General features: G+C 36.5%; 1 protein-coding gene across 1 annotated transcript in view; it reads left to right on the top strand.

Annotated features, from left to right (window-relative positions):
- Positions 1-13041, top strand: part of LOC107195039 (CUGBP Elav-like family member 4) — a 158928-nt gene that overhangs the window by 141320 nt on the left and 4567 nt on the right. Inside the window, exon 9 of the mRNA XM_015584800.1 lies at positions 2979-3056. Coding sequence (XP_015440286.1) covers positions 2979-3056 — 78 coding nt within the window. The remainder of the gene's footprint in view (positions 1-2978; positions 3057-13041) is intronic.

Genomic DNA, 13041 nt, shown 5'->3' with positions numbered 1-13041 from the left:
AATTGCTTTCCTCTAATATCATGCTATAAAGCGTCCATTAATCCATTTCCACCTATACGATATCGAGCGAGTATTTGAGCTTCAAATAGTCGGATATTTCCGAAAGAATTTAACCTGCAAAGCATGATACCGTAAATGACGATACTCCGTGTACATATTTTACCTCTTTTCTGACAATTATCTCTTTGTAATCACATGTTTCCCGTTTACTGTAAATTTCAAATTTAACTTAAACAGAATATTCTCTTGTAATATCAATTCAGACATATCATCTATATCCCGCTGACACTGCTGAGCACGGCCTGTCGCGTGATTTTGAAGTGGTATCGTGTATCGGTTAATGATAATAGTTACGGCAATGCTAGGATCGTTGCAAAGTACAAAAGTATCGTGTTAAAATTCGTGGAACGGTGAGAACGTTGAGAGTCGAATACTCTTGTGGTGAGAAACGCCGCGACTGCAGTCGAAAGCTTAGCAGGACAAGAATTTCCTCCTCCAGCAATTCAGTTTTCGTTTGCTTTTGAGCTCGTCTATCGATCTATGACTGTTCTTGTTAATTCATTGGACTGACTATATTTCAAAAATATCACGTGCAAGCTAAATTATACAAGCACGGTATTTTGTTTTGGATTTTCCCCTTTTCTTTATTAACAACAACTATTAATTATACAATATTTCCCAGTTTATTGATGACGATTTATTTTGCAGAATCTCGACCGACACTAAACGTAACATTTACATTTTATAAAACATGATTATAGCTTATCATCGCTATAAGAAACAACCAGAGTCTTTCATCCTGACTCTGGATACGTGACAAAGTGTACAGGGCGAAGCAAAGTATACAATTACTCGTAATTACAGGACAAAGTATAGAATTACTCGTAAATTACTTGCTGTATGAAAAAATATTTCAAACAAAAGTTGCATGATATTAATGGGAAGATATGTATTGTTGCATGGGTGCGGCATAATTTCCAATAATGAAAGGACAAAGTTTTATAAAAAAAAGAATTATGTATTTCAATTCAAGAGGAGGAGTACTTATCTTTGTCACATCCTTCTCTATTCCAAAGTCGTACCACGACTCTACATTGTCTATAGTCTATACGTATTGGGCGCCGTTACCAGAACGACGTCGCCATCCCAAAGCCACTCGATTTGACAATACACAATATGTACACCGCGAGCAAACTCGGCTTCTGCTAGGGGAAAAAGTGACGTAGGCGAAGGACCTCCTGCTGTTTCGTTTCGGGAATAATTGAAATGTATGTCAAATTAACATTTAATTTAACATTTATTTCAGTAATTGGAATAAGTTTACCAAGTGGTAGGAGACCTTTTCCCTACGTTAGTTTTTCCCCTAGTGGAAGTAGAGTTTGCTCGTGAGTGTACACCGACGAGCAAACTCGGCTTCCGCTAGGGGAAAAAGTGACGTAGGCGAAGGGCCTCCTGCTATTTGGTTTCGGGAATAATTGAAATGTATGTCAAATTAACATTCAATTTAACATTTATTTCAGTAATTGGAATAAGTTTACCAAGTTGTAGGAGGTCCTTCCGCTAGGGGAAAAAGTGACGTAGGCGAAGGGCCTCCTACCATTTAGTTTTGGCAATTACTGAAATTTATGCCAAATTAACATTCGGTTTAACATTTATTTCAATATCTGAAATAAATTTTGTTAAATGGTAGGAAGCTTTTTTCTTACGCCACTTTTTCCCTTAACGAAAACCGAGTTTACTCGTGGGTGTACACCCGCGAGCAAACTCTGCTTCCACTAGGGGAAAAAGCAATGTAGGAGTTAAAGCCTCCTACTACTTGGTAAATTTACTACAAATACTGAAATAAATGTTAAACCGAGTGTTAATTTCGCATAAGTTTCAATAACTCCGAGACCAAATAGCAGGAGGCCCTTCGCTGACGTCACTTTTTCCCCTAGCGGAAGCCGAGTTTGCTCGTGGGTGTACGTGCTACCTATCGAGTAACACGTAACAGTATGTTAGAGTACTTATTTGTTTTTTCTATATTATTTACACATTAAGCTTTGATGGTAACCATTATTTTTTAAAATGGAACATCGTATGTTTCATTACGAGACTTAAATGTGCATTAAAAACTGAATAAATAAGTACTAAAACCTATTACATATGTTTAAAATGGTTATTTATTGACATATTGGTACCTACATATTTGGTGTTATATTGAATTTTATTGAACCACCGATAACTCCAAAACATTCAAGAACTATGATTAATGCACGTGAAAAAATCTCTAGAAGTACATTAGAAAATATGTATGTGTTCCATTTATCAAACTGTCCGATGCGTGTATCAGCAATAATGATCAACAGTTCGGACATTTTTTATGATGAAACATTCATTGTAAATATCTCAATAAATACCGACTTTAGACCTATTTTGTCTTAATACTAATTTACTCAGTTTTTAAGGCATAGGTATATAATTTCCGTAAAGAAATGTAGGGTGTTCTGATTAAAAAAAAATCACGGCGGCCTTCAAAACTTTATATGTAAACAATGTAGAAAACAAATAAGTATTCCAATATATACTCCTCTTGTTACCATGCAACTTTTGTTTGAAATATTGTTTCATACAGCAAGTAATTTATGAGTAATTGGAAATCGTCAAGTTAGATGCTGCACTGTGAACATAGTAATTGTGAAGCAAACGGGAAGTATACTTGTCAAATATAGATACATGGAATATTAAACCTATAATATTTCAGATGTATTCGTTGTAATATAATTTTCCCCGCTCTTAAATAGTCGCAAACGCAAACTGTTTACCCTTAAGCTTCTCCTGCAAACAATAACAATTCTTTGTCTTTATATGAAACTAAACTGATACACTCGAGAAGCTAATACGTTTACAGAAGAGAAATCGGAAACAGAAGAAGAAAACAGCATGTACTTCTAGATGTGGATAGATCATGATGTATTTGTTATTTGTTATTGTCGCAGCTTATCCCGCCGTCTACGGCCAGTTTCCTCAAGCTATTCCACAGCCGATGACCGCCGTGGCACCGACGCAGAGAGAAGGTAAGTACAACACAGACATCAACGTCTAACTGTTGATTGTAAACACGAATGATTGCAGTCCCGATATTGTAGAATCCAAATCCCAATCGTCCAGACACGACTGATCCCTCGTCATTGCGTCGCAACGTGTTTAAGCAATCAGAGAACATTTTTTTATGTGCTGCGTGGAAATTTCGTTAAATGAAAATACCCATCTATAAAATACGTTGTTCAAAGCGGCGTTGAAAAAGAGATACGCTTTTTTCAGATGTAATTGATGAAAGTAAAATTGTAAATGAACACAGGAATAAGCCATCTGCACGTGTTACGGATTACAACGAGACATTCTTTGTGACAGGGCATCCAGAATGGTCGACGGATCTTTTTTAATTTAGCCACGTACGGTTGCGATCTTTTTTTTAGTTTAATCATACCAGTGAAAAGGAATGATAACCTACAACCGACGATGAATTTTCATGCGACCACTATATTCTCCCATTTCACTATCGCGAATAATATCGAGTTTCGCTGCTATGAAAGTGGCACAAAACAGACATTTATTATAGAACTGCGATGACAAAAGAATATTCTCATAACGCGTCATATTTGATAATCCACATCGAGTCATTCATTAATTCGGATAATCACGGTATTCGGGAAAACATATCCGCGATGGAGAACAAAAGGTACATACAATAATCTAAACCGATTCACTTAAGTCGAAAGTATAAGATTAATCGGAATCAATATCATCGCGTGGAAACTGGGCCGAAGAACAAACCGATCGCCGACGTTATTTTTGTGCGTGAAAAGACGCAAACGACGAAGCTTAGAGGAAAAAGATGATGGATAAAATGACGACAGAAAAGAGTAGGAATGGTAAGCCGAGCTAATGTCTAATTGCAATTAACAACTCGCCATTATTAGAATATACGACGCCTAACAATGAGATAATGCAAATAAAACGAAAGTTTTAATTACTTTGCCACTACGCCTGGCGGCTATCCGTTGTTACGTTATAGGATAATGGAAAATTTTTCTTCCGATGCAATTTTTCGCCTTTTCCTTCAACCATACATCTCGTCGATATGTTTCTGCGACGTAAACGTTTCCACGAAATCTATGTTATCAACCAGAGTTGGGCATTATTCGAACAAATGTTCGAATAAAGTTTTCGAATCAAATTTTATTCGAATAATCTTCGAATAAAAGTTGCGAATAAAATGAATTTGTTCGAATACAATTTTTTTCGAACGAACCAGAGGATAAAGGTATCGTACGTTATCGGCACACGCTAGTTCGGGAAAAAAATCATAACTACGGAACTACGTAATCAATTTCTTTCTAAGTACACCTGTTCCTCGATTTACGCGAAGTCTTTGCTCCAAGTGGTTCTTCTGTATGCGGATAAAAACCGTCTAAATGGAGTATGCCTGAACGAAAAAAAAATTCTCGAGGGAAAAGGCAGTTTAAATTATAAAAATACTTATTTACAAAAAAATAAATGGAACGAATACTCAGCGTAAATCGAGTGACGGATGTAAGTAGTATAATATTTTCTTAAGGGGGGAATCTCCTTCGGGGCCAGCTCCGAATCGATCGAAGCGCTGATGTAAACAATCGGACGCTAACGAAAACACATAATCGATAACTGAGACGGTTTGATGATACGACATCTAACGGCAATACCTACAAATAAATTTTGTTCCCCATTATCATCAAGATCAAACGTGGAGGTAAAATAAACTTTCTTACATTACAGGAGATGCTAGAATAAGTTCAGAAACGATAAAACGTGCACGTGATGCATATATGAAAATATAAATTAATTTTGATTAATTTTATATCATGCAATTCTATATAATAATAGGTGATGATAATGCCATTAACAATAATAATAATAATAACAGTAATAGTAGTAATAGAACCACTTTACATCAAGAAACACGCACACAGTACCAATATTAACATTTTCGTTTAGTATGATTTAAATAGTCAAACACAGACCTAGAAAATATGATCTATTTCTATATACATATACTAACCCACACCAAACTCACTAAATTCCGCAAATTACACCCCGCTTTGTGTAAAGAAAGAATAACTATAAACAGAAAAGGAGAAAGAAGTTCAACTGATATAGAAGATCACATAAGACAGATAAAACACTAAGGAAATATTTTTATAAAAAAGAAAACATGATATGTATCGTATGTATCGTTCATTAATTATTTAATTATCCACTATTTAATTTTCAATGTTTCTTATAGAGAAATTAAAAAAAAGTATTTTTATTCCATAGTATTTTATTCTCAATAATAAAAGAACATAATAAACTTTGAGAACTCAGAAGATCCTTCACCTACGAAACAACTGTTATTGCTAAGTAACAGCCCGCTCCATACTAAACAATTTCTGTTATCTTTCTGATATCTCTTAAAATAACGGAGATAATTAACATAATTTAAAGTGCGTATATTCAGCCTACCCTACATGTGGCTACGTCGCATAACTGAACAACCGAGTGATGGGGACAGCGCTCGGGTAACTGGTCACCGATTCCTACACGGTTCCAGGAAATTTAGCCCCCTACACCCCGACTCGTGCAAGAATCAAATATCTACTCTATCGATTATGTGTTTTCGCTAGCGTACGATTGTTTACATCAGCGCGTCGTTCGATTCGGAGTTGGCCCCAAAGCAGTCTCCCCCGTTAATAGTGGTTGTAGTAGTATTCGAAACATGCATTCATCATAGACATATACAGGGTGTAACATAAATGTTGTTCGACCCGGAAATGGGGAACTCGGGGGGTGAATTGGAACAACGTTTTCCTTAGCAACAATGTAATCTGAGGCTTCGTTACCGAGATATTAACGAAATATCCCGACCAATCAGAGCGCGAGTTTGCCAGCCGAGTTCCCGCGCTAGCGGTAGCTACGCGCTGCGCTTGTACTACGAAGCTCCGAACAAGTAGGTCAGCATGCATCGCAGGAAACTGCGTATATAATAGCAAATAAAAAAGACGTAACAAATAAAATCATATTTTATATCATCTGACGTTTGTTATTTAAAGAGATTACTGAATGAAGCATAAATGTAGGCAAATTATGTATAACGTAAAAAGACGAATGCACAGTTACTTTTTTAAACAGAATGGAAACTAATAATTATTTGAAGAGGAAGGCTCAGGAATTTGTAAATTCCTTTTTCAAATAACGTATTAACGAAAAGGTAATGTAACAGAAAATGAACGAGAAGTGATCGTAGTTCGTTATTGAGATAAAAATCCGTAGTTTAATAACGGGCAACAATGTCACTGATAATGAATGTCTCTTCGAAAAGCCCAAAGAAAATTGTAGGTACAGAAACTTGCAAAATTATCACCGGGAAAAAGTCATAGCTTGCGTTAAATTAAGAAAATAATAATGACTAATAAACTGAATAGAACTCACCCTTACGGAAATTCACCTGCAGCGTGCAAATCTGCGTCAGTAGGTCACTGAACCGATCCTGGTCATCGACTGCCGAAACGGTTTATGGCAGGGTATCGCCCAGTTCGCAGGTGATCGCAGGTACACCTCACCAACCGAAGTTAAGGGTTGTAACGTCAAGTGCGTCCGGGTTATTCCACCGAATACGTACTCACTTCACTGCACGACCACTAACACTGATCACCCGACACAATCACTTAATGTATTTTTAATCCAAAGTGTTGTTCCTACGTTACGAAAATTCGTGACCTCGGAAAGAGCCGATTGTTTTCCATTTATCAGATGTTTTACGTAGCCAAACACTTGCACAGCAGCAGCCGCATATCCGTTATTCTGTACGTACCACCAGAACATTGCGTAATACTCCCGTGAACTGAACATCTCTGTCGCCCGATTGCTAACCGACTGACAGAATTTTTCCGAAAGGGCTTCCTCTACCCCCAAGTAGTTTCCCATCGATACATTGTGAGTTCACTCCCACCACGACAAGATTTAGGTAAAAAGAAACCAACTGTTCTAGGATAACACGTGCTTTGCAGAAGTGCAAGGAAAGAACCGTCACGCAGTTTCACCAAGGCGCGTAGCCCGTTAATTTATTGCCAGGGTACCTACTGCTTCGAGATAGAAAACAGACATCACGTGCATCGGCTTGAAAATGTCCGAAATAAAGACGACCACCAATGTACCCGTTGCTTCGAGTTGGAAAGTACAATGTACATTGTTTTCCTCGAGGAGCAGGGAAAAAATTTCACCGACACGTGCGAGTTGACGATGCTTGGCCCTGTCCGACCACCTTTGTAGAGGCCGGAGCGGACTTTTCGGTTATTTATGACTCAATTTCTTCGGCCTCGTAGCAACCGTGAACTCACAACAGAATTGACAATCGCCAATTTTATTACAACTCTGTAAAATTGTAGTTCTTATGAAAATATCAGTTACATTGTTGCTAAGGAAAAAGTTGTTCCAATTCACCCCCCGAGTGCCCCATTTCCCGGTCGGACAACATTTATGCGAACAAAATGGCCAAAACGACTCAACGTTCATGTTCTTTACTATAATGCTTGACCTCACTGCGCAAAGTTGACGCGTGAGCAGCTCGAGGAGCTAGGATGGTTTACTGACATTTGCTGCGCGATCAGTTTGACAATTATACCATCCTCAAAAATTATATTAGGGACTTTTGCATCCCAGCCCTGATCTTTCCAAGAAAGGCATTCAAAACTTGCCGAGCAGATGCCTGAATGTTAGTGATAATGATGGTAATTATATCGTAGAATAAAAATGAAGTTATCATAAATACAAAATACAAATAAAACTAGTTGAAAACGGCACGGACTTATAGGACAGCCCAGTATGTATGACAGCACGCTGTTAGTTTTGCAATTGCTGATTAACTTTTATATAACGGTCTCCATTATTCTCTGTTTACTATTGAGTTCTATAATGAATTACCTCCTACAGTGTATTCTGTATTGAAATTCTACTAGATTGATTCTTTTTTTAAATCAGAAGTAGATCGATTTATGTTTATTTTTTTCGTATCGTTTTATTTTCGAATTCGAAGTACGATAAAACATAGTCGATGGAAGTATAAAATCTCATGAATGTAACGAAAGAGTCCTACTGCAGAATAATGGCCACTCTGCATACATTTAAAAGCTCGAATTACTCGCATAAAAAGATCGCATTAAAGAATATCCTCGAACGCCAACTGTAACAGAAAATCGTTGCTATTGAATACTATGTTTAACGGATTCTCAACTTAACAGCTTGTGTGGCTGTTGATACTTTTCCCCGGGTTTGAGAAGAATGCTGTGTACTTTTATTAAATTCGCAAGCACGACCCGCGCGTCGGCCAATTAGACAGTCGAAAACCAATTTCAGGATCAACGATCGCACGGCACGACGACGTACATAGTTGAATTTATGGCTGGATCTTCGTGATTCCAAGATTCACCGCAATTCCTCCTCCATTCTCTCCTACGTCCAGACCGGAAACCTGTCAACACTAGCTCCCATTTGGGTTTCACGTAACAACTACGATCGAGTTAATACCAAGACGAAGTCCGCGTAACACAAAAAAGGAAACATTCGTTGCTCCTTCCGCGAAGCATGACACGCGTCTTGTCACTCGCCTGAACGTGAAAAATATTACGCCCGTTCTAGCTGTTTTTTGTCAATTGGGTCTACCATGATCCAGTTGTTTAAAAAAAAATACGCAAAGAAAGCGTAAGCTTTTTTTACGTTGAAGTGTCAATGTAATCATAATCTGTATGTTGAAGGTTAACCAAGGCACTTTTATTAGTATTTTAATTGTTATAAACTGATTTGGATTAATGACAGTATAGTGTATGTTCAATTTGTTTGTCTTATTTCTTAGAGCTACATAAATGATTATAGTTATAAAAATAATTCTCAAAATTCTACATAACAAAACAAGTGTCGTATACAAAATACAAATATTAGTACCTACCCGCTGCGATTGGTATCCAACGTTACCTATGAATGAATAGTTTCGGAGATCCGCTAGGTGCCAGCTCACAAGAATCTACCAGACATGTTGGTGGGCAATGTTGTGTAACTCTGCCATTTTGTAATTTTAAATAATAACTAATGTATGAAGATAAAGTTAAACTGTTGCCTAACATCTTTTAAAAGTATCAGGATAAAAATACGTACAAATCGAAATGAATTCCGATGGAAATCGTCTTTTTCAGGAAGATTTTCTTAATACTGTATAGAAATTTCCGATACTTATTTCTCGGACATAAAGACCAAATCCTCCATGGATCCGTATTTCTGCCAGTCAGCCAATTCATTGAGACCGTTTTCTTTTTTTGCATGATAGTTTATTCCTTAATTATATCCTTAATGGTAATACCATTAATTATAATTTAATTAGAAATTTAAAAAATATATATCGAATGTAATTTTAAAAACTTTGTGTATGGGCGGAGCTCAAACCCACGTCCAAAAACTTCGCAGCAATTCCGCAGTCACGTTCAGCCGCTATACCAGCGACGCTCTGGGCAGAAGGAAAAGTACTTTCAAATGAAATAGGTACAGCAGATAGTTTTAATTGAGCCAATTCAACTTCTGTAATTTCAATATTGTTTTGTTGGGTGCAGAAATATTTTGAATCATATAATATACTTAATAAAGAAAATACGTAAATTCAAAGTGTAAGTTATTTTTGTACGAAAATGACGTTGAAAAAATTGGTTTTTGATTTCTGGAACCATGACGAGCCTTACCAAAAATCTGCAATAAATTTAGGACAATACTTATGATAGTATGTCGTTACTGTAATGATATAAATCTAGTCGCTTTAAAATTTCAATAAGGAATTCGTACTTTTGATTCTTCTGTTAGTATTTTTAATTTCTTACAACCAAGATTTTCAAGCAAAAAACCAGAAAAAATTCTCTAATACGTGCCCCGCTAATTATCTACCATTTATCGGATTTTTTACAAGTTTTTTGCGTACGATTAAATAGGGACAATAGTGAAAAACCAATAACCTCAATTTTCCTTGTTGCTACACTTCAGACCATTATACAGGGTTGAAAATTTTTAGAGATTTTTTTCCTTGTTAAGGTATCGAATACATAGATCATCAGAGGTTCAGTTCGGTCTAGGAGCACTTCTGACACCCTTATTCTGCCATACCCTTTGAAGTTAATCGAAAGAATAGTTTTGGAGAAAGTCCTACCAGACATGTCACTAACCATGTTACATGACTCTACCATTTTCTAATTTTAAATAATAACTAATGTATAAAAATAAAATTAAAATGTTGCCAAACATCCTCTAAAGGGATCTCCATACTTTAGTCAATGACGACCAGTGAAAAAATTTCAATTACACCTATTTCTTTAGGCCTACAAGGTGACGTACCCCCGTAACCCACGAAAAACGTTTCACCATTAAGATTCGTGTATTGGAGAAACGCGTCTCCACCTAAAACTGGTCATCAGTGCAAACATACGTGGTAGACAATTCAAAATCAGTCATCTCGAAGGCGAAGAGTGTTATGAAAAAACCTTTATTCCCTAGTTTATACTTAATTTTCACCTAGAATCATCACCTTTATGAACCATCAGTTACGAGATTTACTTTTAACTATTTATTCATGAAAATTAATGCTAATGTATAATTTCTTATTATTTACATTATACTAGAAAACAAACATATGTTTACAAAACGTTAATCATAATTATTTAGCATATATATTATTTATTTACCTGTACACTGTTAATCGTTAACTTACAGTAAATAAAAAAGTATTTGCACTTTTCCCTTTCCTCAAAGTATTTCATTAGATTCTTGGATTATGTTATAAAAGTTTTCATTACCATACTCCATTATATGTATAGTAAGCTTTCAGCTTTCAGATATGGTATATTTTACTACTGCATGTTCATTCTGTTCACTATGTTTATTGCATAAGATCCGAATGTGCAAATACTTTTGTTATCACCTGCATTTTTCCAGACGACTGTGTATAAGTTTTAGTAAAATATTGGTTATCAAGAAAATGTGTACATAATAATTTTTTTTTTCTGCTACTCTCACAACCCATGGCAGACATTTTAACTTTTCCGATAACGCCAGCGTTGTAATCAGCCCCTTTAAAGTCAGTTAATCGATAATCAAGTTTTAAGTAGCCGGAGAATTTACAATCGTTTGTGAACTATCAAGTAAACGAAGATAGTAATTATTCACGGAACTGGAAACGGACAGTTACACTCTAAAGTAATTCGGCAAGGCGTCGGTTGTTCGTAAAGGCGATAAAGTGACAGAGGGGTGAATCTCACCAAGGAATGAACGAGTCGTGATGAGTAGCATCCTACAAGTTGAGTGGCAGCCATCTCATTACTTAAATGCGTCCGTTAGTCAGAAAACGCTGGCCAAGAGAGCAGAAGTTTCTATGGTCATAATCGCCGCTAATTGACGTCGGAGTTATAGAGTTCAGTGAAATTAGCTAAATCCTTATTTGGGCTCTCATTATTCCGACCCTTCACTTTGCTTCTACCGTTGGACTTTTCTCCGCGGACGTATTAAACGCCGGTCTCTTCGTGCCTCTCGCGGCTGACATAAAGTAAGGAAAGAATTTTTCGTTGTCCGATGAAAGCTCCGGAATTAAACCGGAAAAGGAATTGCGTATCATTTAAAACTTTCGGGAAACTTAATGAATCCACTGATCGTCCATTAATTAAGTAGATAATAATTACAGAAGTTAGTATAACAAATGGAAACGAAACTGGTAACTCAACCGAGTAAAGAAAGAAACACTGAGTAAATGATTTGACCGAAACATGAAAAAGATTAGCAAGAAAATAATTTCGATGTCTTTCTTTTGTATGATATGTATGTATTTAACGTCGTATCAATTATTTTTACAATATCGAAATTATGAACGACGATAACAAACAATTTAGAAATTTATATAACTCAATATGTATTTATTTTCAAAGAGCATTTCTTACCTCCAAAGAAATACGGAAGCAGTGAGTACTTTTAAAAGTACAATGTAAGTCGGAATTAATTCATAAATCATTTGTAATTTCTTTAATACGTTTATCCTCTAATCTAACCATAGTTACCGTTTCTGTAAATACAATCGAGCATTTGTAAAAATAATTACAAGATGCTATCGAATTTCCACGCAGAATCTCATACATTTTCATGCTATTCACAGTAATTACGCTACAGTAGAAGTATACTATGCAGAAATATGACGACGGATTAATATGCCTGACGAAAAACTCATGTAAAATGTCGCACTATCGTAATCAGTATCATCACTATTATCATTGTATCCTTCATATCCATTTACATTCATTTGAAAAACCCTTCACCTCGCTCGCCATTGTGTTGTGAATCCCAGTGTTGTGTGTTTGTATATTTGAAAGTATAAATACTCAACGTTATTCGAGCCGCGAAAAGTCTCATTGTCGTGACACTCTAATCATTACTCTCTTCGTCGGAATTTTCTTACTTCTTTCGTCCATTCCACCTGTTCTTTCGTTGTTTCCCAGCTGATTCCGTCTTTATCACTGTTTCTCTATCCGCTTTTCATTTCCCCTTTCCTCCTTTCTCACCATTTTCTCGTACTTCTTTCTCCAAATCTCATTATTCTTCTTCAGTTTGTTAAATATCTTTTTTTCGAATCACCTATTATGCGATTCATTATCAAAATATATATCGCTATCTGCTATCATCCCTTATGATTTCTGTGCGACGAGAGAGAAATCAGATTGTCATCGAAAGATGTTCACGAATTTTCATCTTCATTCATCAAAAACGTACCGAAATGATAACCGGGAAGTACAAGGAAAGAGAGAGACAGAGAGGGAGAGAGAGAGAGAGAGCGAGAGGGGAGAGAGAGAGAGTGCGAGAGGAGAGAGAGAGAGAGTGAGAGAGGGGAGAGAGAGAGTGGGAGAGGGGAGAGAGAGAGAGTGGAAGAGGAGAGAGAGAGAGAGAGAGAGAGAGAGAGAGAGAGAGAGGGAG

This window comes from Dufourea novaeangliae, unplaced genomic scaffold (assembly GCF_001272555.1).
Source record: "Dufourea novaeangliae isolate 0120121106 unplaced genomic scaffold, ASM127255v1 scaffold40, whole genome shotgun sequence".
NCBI classification, from domain to species: Eukaryota; Metazoa; Arthropoda; class Insecta; order Hymenoptera; family Halictidae; genus Dufourea; species Dufourea novaeangliae.
The sequence above is the reverse complement of the archived record's forward strand: the minus strand, read 5'-3'. Positions and strand labels throughout refer to the sequence as shown.